This window comes from Phaethon aethereus (genome assembly GCF_964289735.1).
Source record: "Phaethon aethereus genome assembly, chromosome: 18".
Classification (NCBI taxonomy): domain Eukaryota; kingdom Metazoa; phylum Chordata; class Aves; order Phaethontiformes; family Phaethontidae; genus Phaethon; species Phaethon aethereus.
The window spans coordinates 13,069,169-13,085,860 of record NC_138594.1 but is presented as its reverse complement, the minus strand read 5'-3'; the positions used below and the strand labels follow the sequence as shown (position 1 = coordinate 13,085,860).

Below are 16,692 nucleotides of genomic sequence, written 5' to 3'. Positions count from 1 at the left end.
CCCAGCCTGGCAGAGCTGCCGTCTGGCCCGGCGCTGTTAACAGTCATCTGCAAGCCCTGCCGGGGCCGTTTAGCACGAAAGCTGTTGGTACCCGGGCACCCAAGGCTGGCGGCAGCGACTCACGCAGGCAGGGAAAGGGGAGCAAAGCTGCAGGCAGGGAGATGCCAAAGCCTCCCTGTCACCTCTGCTATGCCGGGAGGCTGCTTTGGGCAGGCAAGCAGGCAGGGAGGGGCCCTGGCTGGCCACAGCCCCCTGACCCCCAGTGCTCACCCAGGAGGTTAGGACAGCAGCTGGGGGCGGCGGGGGGACAGCCTGGCCCCACAGGGCGAAGGCTGAAGTGAAGCGTTGGTTTCCCAGGCCAGGGGCCAGTGTCAAGGTTAAAGCCAGGGCGGCTGACTCCTGCTGCGACTATGGGGCTGCCCCTGAAAGGGAGCGAGGAGTAACTGAGGAGGGCTGGAGCCACCCCCTGCCCGGCTCCGCACCTTGGGGTGCCTGATGGCAGGAAGCGGAAGGGAGGACGGGGAAGGGACAAGCACCACTCCTGCTGCTCGAGGGTTTGCTCTGTATTGGAGTCTGCCGCCACGCCGGCGTGGTTAGGTCCGGGGCAAGCTGCACATCTCACAGTGGTCTGTGCCCGGCTGGTTCATGAAGGTGCAGTGCTGGCAGGCCCACATGGCCGCCGACACGGCGTGTGTCGAGCCGCCCATGGCACCGTATTCCTGTAGTCCTGAGATCTGGACACCGACTGTGCCTGTGAGAGAGAGAGCCCAGTCAGAGCAGAGGGGAAGCGCTGGGACCAGGTGGGTCCCCTGCCTAAACCCAGAGCAAGTTTCTTGTCCCAACCCAGGCAGGAGCCTCCCTGCCGAGACGCTGCCCTCACCGCCAAGGCCAGCACCCTGGGGAGGCTCCCAGGCGGTGGCAGATCTCAGCACCCCACAGCTGAGCACTGTAGACCCCACACTTGCAGCCCCCCAGCCCCGCTCGGTGCAGTGGTGACTGCTCAGGATGAAGGAACAGCTTTCCTCCTGCCCGAGCCTCCAGCAGCCTCCATGGCGGCTTGAAAGCAGCACTGCACAGCCGCCGGTCAGCTCGGCCCAGCCACGGCCCGAGGGACAGGGACCCCCTCCCAGAGGGACCCCCTCCCAGAGGGACCCCCTTCCTTACTGCAGAGCTGCTCGATGGTGGCCCACTGCTCTGATTTTTTCCAGGTCTGTGCAAGCTCCTCATTCTTGGTCCTCACAGCTTCCAGCAACAAGCTGATGCTGTCCTGGAAGCCATAAGAGGGAAATCAGCACTGGACACTCCTTGGGTGCCCAGGCTGGAGCTGTGGCCGGGGAAGTGCTTCCTTGCCCTCCTCCACTAACCACAGCAAGACAGAGCTGGGAGTCTGAGCTGCTGCCCCTTTCGAAAAGGCCCTTTGGGTTGCCCCAGTGAGGTTCATGGGCAGGGAGATGACATGGGCTGGCAAGATGCAGTTCATCCCTTCTGCTCCCCCCCTTGCATTCAGACATACCCCCAAAACCAAAATCCTTCCTTTTCCTCTGCTTAGAGGGGGTTATCACCTAAGCAGGCTGCAGCCGACCGCCACGCTGCCCTGTGCGAGAGCGTGCCAGCGCTGTGGGCTGAGCCTCACTTCTGGGGGTGCAAAGCCACCGTGCTGGAGTGCACCGGCACCCGGCCCTGGCCACGCATGCAGCCCCAGCCTGATCTCCAGCTGCCCAGGGTCAGCCCAGCTGCCCGGCACATGTGCAGTGCTCGGCGCCCTCGAAGCCTCTGGCAAACACATGGCCCTTTTGGCTGGCGTGCTGCTTACACCAGGAAGGTCCAGCGGTGCAGATGTGAACTGGGGGCCTGGGCCAAGCCTCCGGTGCCCGGCCAAGAGAGGCAGAGCTGCACAGCCAGGAAGTCGTTTGCCTCCCCGAGATTTGGAGGCTCTGATCTTGTTATCGTTACAACAGGAATTTCTGATCCTGAGATATTTTTAAAAATGTTTCCAGCTCTCAGAGCTGCAGCCAAGTTGGCTCTGTCCGGTCTGCGACCGTGCTAACAACCACCACCCCCTCACTGCTCTGAGCAGCGTCTTGAGAGCTCTTGGTCTAGTCGGGGGCTTTGGTTTCACCTTTTAAACCCTCTACCAACAGCTCAGTCTAGAAGAAGAGACGTTGTCCCAGCTGCACGGCACAGGCACCCAGCTGGGGGAGACGCAGGGGGTGGCTCAGGGCCCTGGGCATGGCGATGCTGACATGACCCTTTCCTTCCTGTTACGTACCCGCAGAGGCATGACCTCGTTTGTGACCAGGAAAAGAAGCAGATGGAAATCGGAAATGATGTCTAGGAAAACGGAGGAAGTGTTTTGGGACAGGTACGTGGCCAAGCTGTGGAAGTCCTACAGAGAGGGGAAAGTAATAAAGAGAAGTCACGTCTCCCCCACGTGATAACTTTACTTTCCTATTTGGATCCACTAACAGACACCGTAATGTTCCTGTCTCTTTTGGGCATTGGCTGCAATGTCCAGAGACCCTCCCGAAATCAGATCCCAGGCTGGCTCACCGAGTTGTGGCTAACAACTTCCAGAGAAAAGGATCTTTGGGCCCGCACTAGCTTCCCTATCCGAGCACCTGAACAATCCCTGTGCGTACGGAGCTGATCCCAGACGCAGGAGATGCCGAGCAGAGGCCAGTCAGCTCAGCTCAAAGCCCATTCCCTAAGGAAAAGAGGCAGATGAGGACAAAGCAGCTCCTTCTTCCCCACCCTCTCCTCTTTCTCTGCTCTTGAACCCAGGGCGTCCTCAGAAACGAGGACCAAAGCTGTCACTGAGCAGCCGAGCTCTCCCGCTCTGCCGACAGAGCCACAATGGGCAGCGACCCTTCTCCCATGACGACTTTTGGAGGAAGTCTTTGACATCTTTGGCATAGCCTCCTTAGAGAAACGAGCTGTTGCTGCTTGAAAGCAACTCGAGCCTTATGTGCACTGGCAACATCCAGCAAGAGCCTCAAGCTGTCGGGCAGCTGCCTCTGCTCAACGCTATGGGCCTCTTGCAGTTAATGGCCTCTGTGTTTTAAAAATCCATCCAGGAAGAGAAGTCAGCACTCTCGGAGCTGGAGCAACAGACCCCTGTCCTGCTCCCGTCCACAGGGAGAAGCGGGTCCTGTGCTATCGCTGTGGGGCTGGAGTCCCCCAACCTCTTTGGTGCTGTCTGGGAGCCACCAGCCCTGGTACAGAGTGAGGGGCCCCGGCCCCCATCACGGAGCAGGCGGGGAGCAAGGCGTCCAGCCGGCTGATCGGCATGCAGACGCTGCGCCACGCAGGAAGGTGTTTGGCAAGCGCTGGACTGAACCACGAAGGGGTGATTTAAGGGCACAACTGCAGCTGTCCCTTTGCAGATACTAGTAAGTGCAAAGGAGACAGATGATCTACCTGCATTAAACACAGCTTTGTTATGAATCACTCCTTACCTGAGTTTCTCCCAGCACATCACGGTTCTCGATGGGGAATGGATTTTGAGAAATAGAAAAGGTGTAGACTGGATCCTTGGGGAAAGTTGTAGTAATCTAAAAATCCAAGAAAGGACGATCAGAGCTCCTGACAGCAGGAGAGGCAAGTGGGATACGGGAAACAAGGCTCCTGATAGGCGACAGCAGCCACGACTACACGTTAGAGCTCAGCCAGGAAGGCAGCAGAGCAATTACAGCAGGGACCTTCTGATGACTTTTAACATTTAAAGTGATATTCCAATCAGCACACCCCTTAGCTCCTGGCAATCGTTTCTAACGAAGCTGGAGGGAGATGTACTGAGCTCAGTCCTGACGAGCACAGCACGATGCTGTGGAGAGCATCCCTCTCTGCAAAGGTCAGCAGAATGCAGCAGCTCCCAGCACAGCTCTGCCCCGTGCCAGGCAGCTGCTGCTGGGGGTGTCACCCCGCGGGTCACCTTAACACCAGCAGTGACGGGGAGAGCGAGTGTGGACCCCACGTCTGGCCACGGTAGCTGGGGTCCGTGCTGCTCCATTTGGGGCTGGAACGGCTGCCAAGAAAAACCTTTGCACTTCATTGAACAGAGTCACCCCATGCTCTGGGTGCACCCACCTGCCTCCTCCCTGCACCCTGTGCCAAGAGGATGGGGAACAGGGTAACACAACACGGCGCCCACGTTACTGAGCTCACAAGCCAGTGTCTGGGCCAGCTTCCAACATTTAAACCAGTCCTGATTCTGGGGACTTTAAAGCTTTGGTGTCAGTTACCCACTGCTGGGCCCTGCTGGTGAGGCCCTCTCTGCACAGAGATGCAGAAATACCTGCCAGGACAGTATTAACTCAAATACTGCTCTTTTTAAAAGAGAGAGAGAGAGAGAGAGAGAGAGAGAGAGAGAGAGAGAGAAAACAAGATGCTTCAGCAATGCAGTTTTCCAGACTGCTCCTAAATGCATGTTCCATCAATCTGTTTTCATGTTAATTACACCCCAGGTAGCCCCAAAACCAATGCCTTTGCTACTTGAGTAATAAATATGCTCCAGTGCTGCCGACTGGCATAGGGCGTCCGAGGGCTCTGCACAATGGGCCCGTTGTTCTCGACACGACATTTCTCTGTGCGAGTCACACGTCCCAGCGTCAGCCCAAGCGCCGCTCTGATAAGCGATACACACAGCAGACAGTAAAATGGGGACGAAGGACGAGTCGGTGGAAGCCTCCCGGCTGCCAGCTTCCCTGCGCCCACGGGACATGGCCCGTGCCAGGGGCAGCTGGACCAGACCAGTTGCTCCGGGTGGATTTAATCGTTACTGGCACCATCTCTAACTCCAGCAATATCATCTGTCATCCAAATTATTTGCTTTGCTGCCTTCCACACCGTAACAGTTTCCTTTCAAGCCAAAGGGCAGAGCCATGCCCCAGTGCCTGGCAGCGCTTGCTCATGGGCAGGCAGCAGGCCTGCTCCAGCCAAGCTGTGCTGTAGCGTGAACTCCCTCCCCCAAGAAAAGGCATTTCTGCACAACCAACCTGGTCTGCTGAGTCACTAAAGGGAGCTGGAGTCTTAATTGCCGCTAAGAGACAGACAACTGGAGTTCTCTAATTAGCTCCCCATGAGGTAGTGCCCAGCACATGTATCGGTAGGGCTGGCTGCTTCCCCTGCTGCGTGGCTACGTGCCAGTTCGGAGCCATGATAAGACACCAGGCAGTGCCTTCCCAGGAAGCAAGAGTGTTCCCTGGCACCACAGCGATCCCAAGGAGCAGTGCAGTTACCCCAGAGCACACCAACCTCTCTGCTAGAAATGCCTGGCAGCAGAGGGAAAAGGAGAAAGAAAGAAAATCCGTCCTGTGAATCACTTCCAGTGCGAACTTTAGAGGTGGGTTAAGAACTTCACTCCACCCTGACCATCTCCTGCTGCAAGCAAAGTAGTGCAATGAATACTTACGTCTATGATTAGGTACTCAACCGGGAGCGGGCGAGCCAGCTGTGTGATCTCGTTGCCAAACTTGTCTATGTCCTGAAAGAAGAAGAGTCTTATTATTCCTCAGCATGGAAGTGGCGTGAAGCCTAAGGGATCCTGCCCTGGAGATGCCCACGCAGGAATCCGGGGATCCTGAGCTCTGGCAGATCGCTAAGGGTGTAGAAAAAGAATCTGCTTGCACACGCCTGGGTGCTGCAGAGCCGCCCAATTCCCTGCAGCTCCTCGGGGCTGGAGATCTCCATAACTCCGTAAGCCAGGACCTCTGTTTCCTCGTGAGCCGAGGGAACGTGTGGTCACAAACCACCTTGGTTTTCTCTGCCTCAGTCATCACCACCAGAGAGGTGCCTGGCATTATCTAAGAAGTCTAAATGCTATTTAAGGAGCGGTACCGTCTTAAAAGGCAGGGACAGCACCACATCTGCTTCCTCAGCCAAGGTAAACCTGACTTTCTGCAAAACTGGCCATGAGTCTCTTCCAATTCCCAAGTGAGAGCTGGATATCTAGGCACTTTCTCATACGCAGACCTGAAGAGCCAGCATATCACAACGCATAAACTTGTTTTGCTTTGCCAGACGAATTGAACATAAAGTTTAATTATGGAGAAAAACGGCCAGCATATGTTCATTAATCATAAAATGACAATTAGACGTGATTTATGTCAAACATGCCGAGTTCAAACACAGCTTCAGAAATAAATTCACGAGAACTGACACTTTTCATTACAGATTCTGTAAGAGGGGGTTGTATTTTCTACCTAAATCATCACTTAACATGTTATAAATCATTCATTGAGCCCCATATAAATCATACGCCCATCATTTCCAATCAGGGACCTTACATTAAGGTTTACATTTACTGAGCTCTCAGAAGTCACAGTGGCTGCAGGCAGACCCAGAGCCACTGCACGCCAGCAGAGCCGTCACCCCGACACCTTGGTGGTTTGGGGGAGCTCGGTGAGAGGCCATGACCCCCGCGGGGTTTTGAGCGGCATTCCTCCGGCTGAGCTAGTGAGCACGGCACGTCAGAATGAGCTGCCCACGGCTGACGCCCTCCTCTCCCGAGCCGTATTTTCTCCCGGAGTACACCACTCCCTCGCTATCAGCATTTCTTGGTTACGCTAGTATTTACACAGCACAAATATGTGGTGCGGCAGCCAGCACCCCGCTCTCACGCTCTGCTCTCCCGGTACACCCAGACGGACATCACCCGAGCAGGCTCCGGCAGGCTGCTCCCCTCCAGGCAACAGCCCCCCTTCCCGAGCCCCCTCCCCAAGCATCCTCTGTCCCTACGAACGGTTCCCTTTGTTAAAAAAAAAAAAAAAAATCTACCTTTCAGTCTTTGAAGCTCCTTTTAAAAGCAATTTTGATAAGGATCTTTTCTCCTTGAACATGACAGGTTGTTGGCCCTGTGGTTATTTCAGCAACAAGCCTGGTGGCTCGTGGCCTCAGATCTCTCTGGCTCTGACAGCAGCAGGAGGAGACGCGGAGCCTTTTCAGGGAGATCACAGGACCTGAAAGCTAACCTGCTTCTAGATCTCGGTGATACCGCAAGAGTCAGGAATCCAATCCAATCAGACCGAATCAGCTTCCCAAACACAATCCTGCCCCAGCAAGAAAGAACCTGCAACAACTCACACATAATTAGCCCATCTGGAATTCATTTTCAAATCTAATTAAGTTCTAATATGCAGAAACATTTTTCCAGCACCTGTTCGCTTTAATCTCCGCCTCTGGGGATTTCCATGTTAAATGCCTTCTTTTTAATGTCATGCTGCTGAGGCCTTCAAGACATGCACTAGACTGTTACTACCAAACCGGAACCTTGCTCCCCACCGAGTCGAGGATGTGTCCCGACCCTGCCCCTCCCCAGACAGAAAAGCCCCCCACCCCAACGCCAGCACTCTTCTCCAGCCCCTATGCACCATTTTATTAGGCAATTACATTTTAAAGGCCTTAACAAACGTCAAGCTGGGAGAACTGCTGGGAGAGAGACATCTTCATCCTGAACTCGGTAGTCGCTGAGGCCCCAGCAGCACCTCTCAGCATGTTATTGCTGCAGCCCCGGAGCCCAAGACCCCCAAAGGCACGAACGCCCAACAGCAACCACTCCAAGGGGAGGCCAGGAGGGGGTTAACGAAGGCGCAAGTATTTGGCTGCTGGACAAAGATCAAGCAGCAAGGCATGGAGGATTTGGACAATGAATCACTCCGAAGACAGGAGCAAACTGGAGACTGTGTCAGGCGCTGCAATTAGAACCTTTCAAACCACTGTTTGGAGGCAGAAGCTGCAAACGGATGAGGTCAAACAGGCAAGAGGATGGGTGCGCCCACAGGGAGCGCGGCCGGCCGCGTCACACACCTCTGAGGCACTGCAGGACGGCTGCAGCAGGAAAGGCTTCTGCGTGGCTTCAGGATTTCCGAGACGAGGGTGAGGGGAGCAGCCAAGCGAGGAGCTCGGCCAGCTGTCGGCCAGGAGGGAGGTTCTGGCTCAGCATCCCAGGGCTGGGCAGCCGTTAGCGTCCCATGCCGCCGTTAGTCTTCCCCACGGGCTCACTCTGCTGAAGGTACCGCGGAGCTGAGCAGCTGTCTGTCCTTCTGTGTGTTAATCAAGCTCGGCCTTGCTCTCCCTCTGCTGATTTCGAAGCACTTTACTGGGCAGTCCTGTCCCCCTGCACAGATAGAGCAGCTGACGCACAGAAATGAAGCGACTTTTCTAAGAGCAAGTGATAGGTCAGTGAGAGTTGAAACCCTTCTCAGGAGACTCCTCGTGAGCTAATCAAGCATCCTCCTCCCCAGAGCAGCTGGGACATTTAAGGCTAAGAAGGCTTTTCCAGTCCAACATGAACCGTTGGTGGGAGGCCAGCCAGGGGAAGTCCTTTGCTGTTAGTGAAAACTCCCCGCAGAAGTCTCCACGCAGCCTGGCTATCGTGTCTTCCAGGGGAAGAGGCTTTCAAAGCGATGGAGTGGAAGCAACGCGTGCCACACTGGGGACAGCCTGGCTCAGAGGTCCCGCTCGGCTCTAGTAAAAGCAGCAGTGCCCTGGCACCCAGGGCCGGGTGGGACCACACTTAACAGATGACAAGCCAAGGCCCAGACACCGTCTCAGCAGCTGTAAATGCACAAAAGCACACGCAGGACTCTACGAGGGCAAAGAGCTCTTTCACAACATGGGCGCCACTGCGAAGAGCTTTCGTCTTACACCATCCCAAAGAAACTCCAGGGCAATATTAAGGCAGCTGTAAAACGCCATTCATTGCAAGGATGACATCTTCATGTTTGCACTGAGCTGAGGCAAATACCTTTGTTAAGAGACAAAGACAGCCAGTCCCAAAATCCAATTATTCAGGTGTTTCAAAGGGTCTGTAAAACACAGCAATCTCTTTCCCCCATTTGGCAGGAGGTTGAGATGCTCATGAAGTTAACCGTGGAGCAGAGCACTGCAGGTCTGTGGGGAGCAGTTAGGCACTGCTGCCGTGCTGCAAAGTTACGGGCTCGGCAGACTGACTGCAGGGAACTGGGAGCAGGCGGAGAGCGGGCACAGGGTGCAGGCAGCCCAGCCGGAGGCATCACTCCTGGCTGGGGCACTGAGCACCAGTGAGCAACTTCAGCTCTGAATAATCAGCCCATGGCTTGGAAGGTACATTTTTAGTGAGATCAGAATCAATATGGTTATTTTCTAGAACCAGATGGACAAAGGAGACTGCTCGAGGGCAGAAGACAGGGAATGGAAAATGCCCATATGTAATATTCAGCTCGGCTCTCCCTCAGCCAGCTGAGGGTGAAGTGGCCATTGCAACGTTGTCATCTTTACTCACAAAGAGAGCGGTCACCCCGACTTGTGTCCTGTGTCTTGACAAGGGCGACTCCTTCATGAGTTTCATTGCACCAAACTCACCAAGCAGCAAGTGCGGGTTGTGCAATGTTCCAATTGGAAACACCGCTGCGCTGTCTGCTTTCACAGACAACCCAGGAGGCAAAGGGGGTTGTTCTCTTCCTTCTGGCTAATCTTACCTGGAGAGGCATCTCAGAGCAAAGTAACTTGTACTCATGGTCCCCAAAGCCCTCAACTTTCACGCTAGAGCGGAACTAGAGCCTTCACGAGCCAGGAAAGCAACGGCCGCATGTAGAAAGCACATACTGCCAATTCCACCAGGGTGGTTCCTCTAAGCAGCAGGGCTAGTGGCCAACATAAAGAGAATGGTAAAGAAATACAGAAATCACAAGGCTAAAGGCTCAGGAAAAACGCCTCGCCTCCTGAGGCAGGACAACGCTGGTGCCATCAGTTTTCCTATTTCCATGGAAGAAAAGCCCATCTATGCTAACGCACCATCGAGGTGAGTCACGTTCAGGCAGGAACAGCTGCAGCCCCAGGGGATGTGGTAGTCTCTTCTCCCACTCCACAAACACAAAATACAGTGCAAACCATGGAAAAATAGCTCGCTGACCAAAGACAACTGTTCCTCTCTTTCCAGGCACCTCGTCACCTGTGCAGCGAAGTCCCCGAAGCCGCAGCTCTCCTGCCTGCAGTGCGGGTCCTCACACCCTTCCTGCATCTGCAGCACTACCTATCCAAATGCAGTTCTTAACCGTCATCGCTGAAATAACAACACCTACTGCGAGTGGAAGCACAAGACATCTTCTCTGAACGACGTCACTGAAGTACAGTTATTGGCTCACGCTTCACTAGAGGTGCAAACAGCAGCACTTTTTCCTATTCGCAAAGCCGAAGGTGAATCTTCCACTGCCTGACCCTGCTGCAGACAGATAGGACAGTTCAACAGATTTTGCCTTGCATCTGGATGCATAGCTGCTCTGTAAATACATCCATACTACACAGACATTGGCCTTCTGGTTCTCATCCAATTAGAAGAAATTTGTATAGCTCCTTTCATCCTAAAGGGCTTTTCAAATGAATACTTGCATATTACATAGAAATATATAGATGGACTTTTCCCTCTACTAGTGATAGCTTCTCATCCAAGACAAAATGCAGCAACTACTTAAAAGTGCAGCTTTCTGCCCAAAGCTAGCTGAGGGGGCAGCACAGAGGAGAACCCCCCATCAAGGACTGGGGACAAAGCTGCTCGGCTCCTGCAGTTTCAGCAGAGAACGGTGGAGCAGGGTGATGGACCATGTGCCAGCTGTCCTCTGCCGCGAGGCCAAGCATTGGACGCTTGCTCCTCATACCGTATTTAACCAACGCTTCGACACTGTTGCTGTCACCAACCCAGTAACTATGAGGTAGTGTCTCTGACCTCAAGCCTTGCACATTTAATGAGACCCCAAAGATTTTCAAAGCCAGGAGTGACTAAGCTTTCCATTGATTTAAGAACATTCCAAAAAAAATTAAGAGATCCTACAGCCAAACACGTTTAAGTCTGAAGGACAATTACACCCGCCAGAGCAGTCTTCAAGCCTTCCTTGAGCACATCATGAAAAAGGCAATTACGGATAGAAGTTATAAAACATATGAAATAAGCTGCAGCCCGACCCAGCGAATCAGTGGTTCATGGAAATTTCCACAGAAGGCTGGAGCCATCAGTTTGTATTTTGTTTATCTCCCTGCTTCAGATTACGAATGTGAGTGAAGACCTTATGGGAACACCCACCGGCTTCCTGCTACCCTGAACACCCAGGGTGGCCCACATGTGGGACACAGACCTACGGGACCTCCTGCAAGGCTGCACCCTGACTGTGGCACAGCACGGGCTCCTCTGGAGCAGGACCGCAGCACGCCAGGAGATGATCTCATCTTTGCATTCAGGGCCAAGCCTTGCACAAACGAGCTCCGCTGTATCTAAATTGGACCTGGCTTATCAGCTCCTAAGAGCAAGCTGTCTGCGTGCTAAGGAAAAAGGCATGGATTCCATCTACCTTTCCTCTCAAGCACTGAATTTAGCCAAGAGGTGTTCCTCATTTTCAGGTGGTGTCAAGACAAGCCAGCAGTTCAGCATTAGGGGGTGGAGGGGGAAGATGGAGTCTCAGGGGCTAACTCACCCAGGCCAGCATTTCCCGGTCTCGGGTTCAGGGCATACAAGAGCACTTTGACCAGCTCTGTTTCTGCCGCTGGTGCACAATAGGCTCATTTCAGTTATCCCAAATGAAGGTAGCTTTGCTTATCCTATGCTCCTTAACAGGCAGCTTTAACACAGGCAGCAGGAGTGCTGCAGGCTGAGCGGGCTGTGAATATCAGACACAGACAAGAATGAGATAACTAACTTGGGTGATGGATGGCTAATTAGTTGGCAAGCAGTGCCATTAATTAATTTCTCTGTCCTTGCTCGCAGGGCACCAACATACACAAGTTTGAGAAGCAGTGCTATTAGCCTCCGCAGAGATTCCGTCCCGAAGTTTCTAATTCGGCCCTGCAGATAGAGGGGGGCTGAAGATCTCCAGAAACAACTGTCAAGGGAATAATGACAGTCCATTCATCACTAACAAGCTGTACTGAAAACCACAGCAGACAGGTTACCAGCAGTGCTCTTGCATGATGCACCGAGTATTCTGGATCCACTCTGGATCCACGTATCCTCCACTGCTTCTCAGGACCAGTTTTTGGAGCTTAGTGTCTGACCCAAGAACAGCATCTGGGTGCAGGCAGTAACTCCAGCACTAGAGGGGAAAGCCAGGAGCACACCCCAGTCCTGCCCTTGCTCTGAAAGCCTTTGCACCTTCCTTTTGTTGCAGAGAAGCACGCACAGGGCTGTTCCTCCTCTTGTTGCATGACTTATACTATGTTTTGTTGCATCTGCTGCCCAGTTGGTGCCTGTAAATGTGTCACACATGAGCAAATCCCTGGCATCGCATAAGGAACCCACCATTTTCACTGCGCCATTTGTGCTAGCACGCGTCATATGGCTGTGCAGTGGAGAACGCTGAACTCAGCCGGGGATTAAAATCAACAGAGAAGCATGGCAAATACTGCCAACAAATACAGAAGAGGAGGTAAATTCAGAGCATTTGCTATGGGCTCTCGGTGGATCACTGCAGACCTCATTTAGAAGCTGGATAGCCAATGGCTACTGCTGCACTGGAAACCATAACGGCATGTTTACGAGGGGGAAACGGAGCTTATGAAATTACTTTGCAGACATGTGGTGAACTGAACTACTGAAAATAGTTCAGACCTCAAAGACATCCTTTCCTGAGCTGGCCATACTGATTTCCAGACACGTGGCAGAGCCGCTTCTGCAGCTCCCCCCATGCACAGGCACACAGCCCTTACCTTATAGAACACATCAGGCACATACTGCTCACTGCTGGACTCCTTGGCATAGCCCAGCTCCGGTGCGTCTCGGCAGGGCAGCAAACACTCATCTCGAACCAGCGCCATGCACTGATTCGAAACCTGGTAGCCCTCAAAGTGGACCTGGTTGTCGGGACCACCTGGAAGAGAAAAGGCTGCTTAAAAATCCCCCATGAGGGTGATTTTCCCAGTGTAACTCAGAGAGGCATGACTCAAAGAGCAATGATAAACACAACCGTCTTGCCAACAGTGAAGAACGGTGAGATGAAACCACTGGTGCTGCTGCATGGGAGGTACTTCTGGGCAAGAATCCCCTCTAAATTCTACATTTGTTTAATAATACACATTTTCACAGCTCACCTAACAGGACAGACCCCTGGAGTGACAGCAAGAGTGCTTTGCCAAGAGCTTAAAGGAGGCGAAGCTGCTCCTGATAGCATCACCCTCCCACTACCCTGCAGGTATCTTCTCTCCTTCAAAACAAGAACCAGGCACACAGCTCCTGGGAGCCTGTTTCACTTCCAAGGAACCATGAGCTGCGGATTCAGGGTTGGTCAACTAGTAATGTCAGGCGTAAGAAGAAAAAAGTGTTTTCTCAGCCTGTAATGGATGGCTTGGTGGAAATCTGACATGGAAAGTGGAAATTAAGACCCTGGCTCACTGATAGATCACATGCTTGGCGCTTTAATTTGGATAATGTAAGCAACATCGGGTCATATGTCATTAGAATACAACTGGAAAGAGAAGATACAGACAGATGGTAGGAAAACGTTACTATTTCCAAACCTAGGAATTCAGGAGGGGATAGGAACTAATCCATGTAGAGGATTTAAAGGCAAAGTTGATGCAAACTATCCAGATATATTTATACGGCACAAAAGGAAGGAATCAAGTGCTTAAATAGAAACCTGATGGGCTGATTTAACAGAAGAGAATGAAATTATCTGGAGCAGAAAAGAGGAAATACTCGTTTTCTACCCTTTGATCTCTAACCTCAATCACTCACTGCTCCAGAACAAACACCCCTAGAAATTAAACATCGACCAAGACATGGGGAAGGCCTGAACAAAGCTAGCCATCATTTTCTCAGTAAAACACCTTGTTTAAAAAACACAGAAATAAATAAAAAAAGGAGTCAGCGAGATACACATCTATCTTTAATGAAAGATGGATGCGTTTAGCAGTCTGGAATGTATGGGCAGCTGTCTGATTGCACAGGCCTGTTAACTGAACGAGAACATATTCACTGAAAAAGGCCCCGGGAACACTTACAAAACCTGGGCTCCGAGGAGGCAATATAATATCACACTTTCAGTTTTTACACTGGATGCTATTTGGAAGTCATGAGGGTTTTTTTCAGTGTGTTAAATAGACCCAGAACGCAGTGTATCTGCTCCAGGGAAATTTTAAACGAATACATGTGTCATCCCATGGAGAACAGCAGATTGAACTTCTAACGCTACAACTCTCCCAGCACATGCCAACATCTCCCCTCGCAGCCTGGGCAGCGCCGACTATTCCACAGAGCCTCGGGAGACTTGCTGTGAAAACGGCTAAAATCAGAGGTGACAAAGCAAAGCATTTTGCAGGCTTCTCCGTTTTATTCAGGCAAACAAAAAAATGTTTCCGTATGTGGAAGAGCACAGCATCCTACGTAAGGGTTTCCCTGACAGCGACACAAGGGAGATAAAGGTCCCTCCTTTATGCTGAACCAGCCAGGATCCAGATTGCTGTGGTTCTGCACTGCCGCTTTCAGGCAACAGAATTTGGAGCTTAAAGATTTGAAACAGAAAAGTGAGCAAGTTATTCCCCTGGCTGCAGGCAAAAAATGCTTTCTGGATCAGACAGGTGGATGCTCCAGGTCTAAGCCTCAATTAAATTTCCTGCAGGGGACAGGGTAAATAATTGTAGAGAAGATAGCACAAAGAACAAAAAAAGTATATTACTTGACAGGGCAAGGCAAAACCCTTGTTAAAAAGGACAGATGGGGACCAGGATGTCTGACGACTTCTGGCAGAGCTGCATATTCTTCTTCTATTAACAAGAGATAATTCATGTGTAACCAAGAGAGCCGGGGCAAGCCGAGGCCAGTTTATACCTGTAGCCACAACTGTGACAAACTTGGATCCAAAATGACCATCTGGAGAAAGGCGACAGATGTTGGGCTGCTGGTTCTGAAAGTTTCCAGCTGTGATGCACTCTTCTGCACTTAGATAATACGTGTCCTGAGGGAAGAGCAGAAATGTCAATAAAAAGGACAACGCGATGTAGCCTAGACCTATTTCCCTGGTCTGCAGCCAAAGAAAACTACCAACACCCTAGTAAAACATGCTTTCGTAGAAAGTTGCTGCAGAGACTGGGAAAAGAATGTGACATGTCAGCTCTCCAGCCTGAGCCTGGCTCTCACCAGAAGGACTGTCCCACTTCTAGTTCCACCCACCTTTACACACCTTTTTTTTTAAACTGGGTTTCATTTTCCAAATAGGGATATCATTGATTTTAGAATTACAGGAAGCTGAGAAGGTCACAGTCTGAGCCACGTATATCTCACAAAGCCCAGCCCATAGGAACATCCTCTGACCGAGTCATTTTTGCTCACTGAGTTTGCACTTCGCACCACCTCACTCCACTCTACTTAAAGTTTTCTTAAACCACGAGCACCGTTTTCTTAAAGCAGAGTGGGTGAAGGACTGCAAACAGCTTTGCATGCTATCCAAACAGCTTCCAACCCCTAGCAGTGCTCTTTGAGCTCAAGCTCCTTTTCCTTCAGGAGCTTCTGAAAAAACACATTTCACAAGAATTCCAGTCCCAGCGTCACCTCCAGCCCTGCGCTGCCGTGGCTCAGTACTCTGCTTGGCATAGCCAGCGTTTATGCGATTACACGAACCCTCAGTACCAGCAGCTGTAATTAGCTGCACACTTGAATCTCACCTTGTTTCTGCTGTATCGAACAGTCCCTTTTCGTGTGTCTTCAGAGACCAGATCGGTAAATATCCAGCCAACCTATAAAGAAGTGTTATGGAGAAAGCTGCTTTAAGAAAAAAACAAAACAAAACAAAAAACCCAAAGAGAGCTTATACATTTTCTCCTAGCAGGACAAGATGTTCTTGGCTCTTCGCACGGCCCTGCTGTACGCTGCCTGAAGGAAATGGCTCTCCCAGCTGTGCCGGGCTCATTTGAATCCGATTTCCAGGAGCAGCGTGCCAGCTGGCTGGCCGGGGGCACCTGCAGCTTTATGTTTCACTATGGAATATTTTTTCATGGAAAGATCTGGAGGCTGCAAGAGGCCTCTCGGCCGCTGCCTCCTCCCACCCACAGCAAAAAGCATTTCCTATTGAGCATTCAGAGCAAAGCAGCATCGGGAGCGCCAGCAGATGACAAAGCAGCTCACATGATCTCATTTTGAAGCTCGCAGTCACTATTTAAGATAAAACTCATATGTTCCCACTGGAGTATGATTCATTCCAAATCAGAGTCTGCTCCGATCCAAAAAACACATTCCTGCTTTCTGCATTGTTTGCACACAGGAGTATAGAAGTGTACACACACACCGCTGCGTGAACCCTTCTACACACACGTGGCTAAAAACAGCTCGGCTCAGCCCCCTCGTGACCAGCTCCCACAGCGTTAACCCTTCAGAGGAAGAAGTGCTGATTCAGATTCCTAGCAGAGCCCAGACAGACAAAAAATCTGCAACCAGCAGTAAGTTACGTGTTAAGTCATATTGATTAAAAATATCTGATGCGAGAAGCAAAGGAAAAGCATGGAAATAAATAACACTCACAGGAGCTTTGCTTCAGACACTGGCAAAAGGCTAAAGATCTTATCTTCAGAGAACAAAAGACCTCACCACAGATGTTTATAGTCTACTGTACTGAGTCTTTTCTGATTTGTGTTTTCTTTAGCAAGTCAAATCTTGTTTGTGTACATCTCATTCCTGGCATTCACACGATACCAAAAGATTTCCCAAACCGGAAAAATACCAGTACACGTTTGAGAGAT

General features: G+C 51.7%; 1 protein-coding gene across 1 annotated transcript in view; it reads right to left on the bottom strand.

Moving 5' to 3' along the window:
• Window positions 1-427: 427 nt before the first annotated feature.
• Window positions 428-16,692, bottom strand: part of NPLOC4 (NPL4 homolog, ubiquitin recognition factor) — a gene marked incomplete at its 5' end in the record, with an annotated part of 29,174 nt that continues 12,909 nt past the window's right edge. The window contains 8 exons of the mRNA XM_082008286.1: window positions 428-751; window positions 1,165-1,267; window positions 2,270-2,386; window positions 3,456-3,551; window positions 5,411-5,482; window positions 12,670-12,830; window positions 14,789-14,915; window positions 15,622-15,693. Coding sequence (XP_081864412.1) covers window positions 594-751; window positions 1,165-1,267; window positions 2,270-2,386; window positions 3,456-3,551; window positions 5,411-5,482; window positions 12,670-12,830; window positions 14,789-14,915; window positions 15,622-15,693 — 906 coding nt within the window. The 3' untranslated portion in view covers window positions 428-593. The remainder of the gene's footprint in view (window positions 752-1,164; window positions 1,268-2,269; window positions 2,387-3,455; window positions 3,552-5,410; window positions 5,483-12,669; window positions 12,831-14,788; window positions 14,916-15,621; window positions 15,694-16,692) is intronic.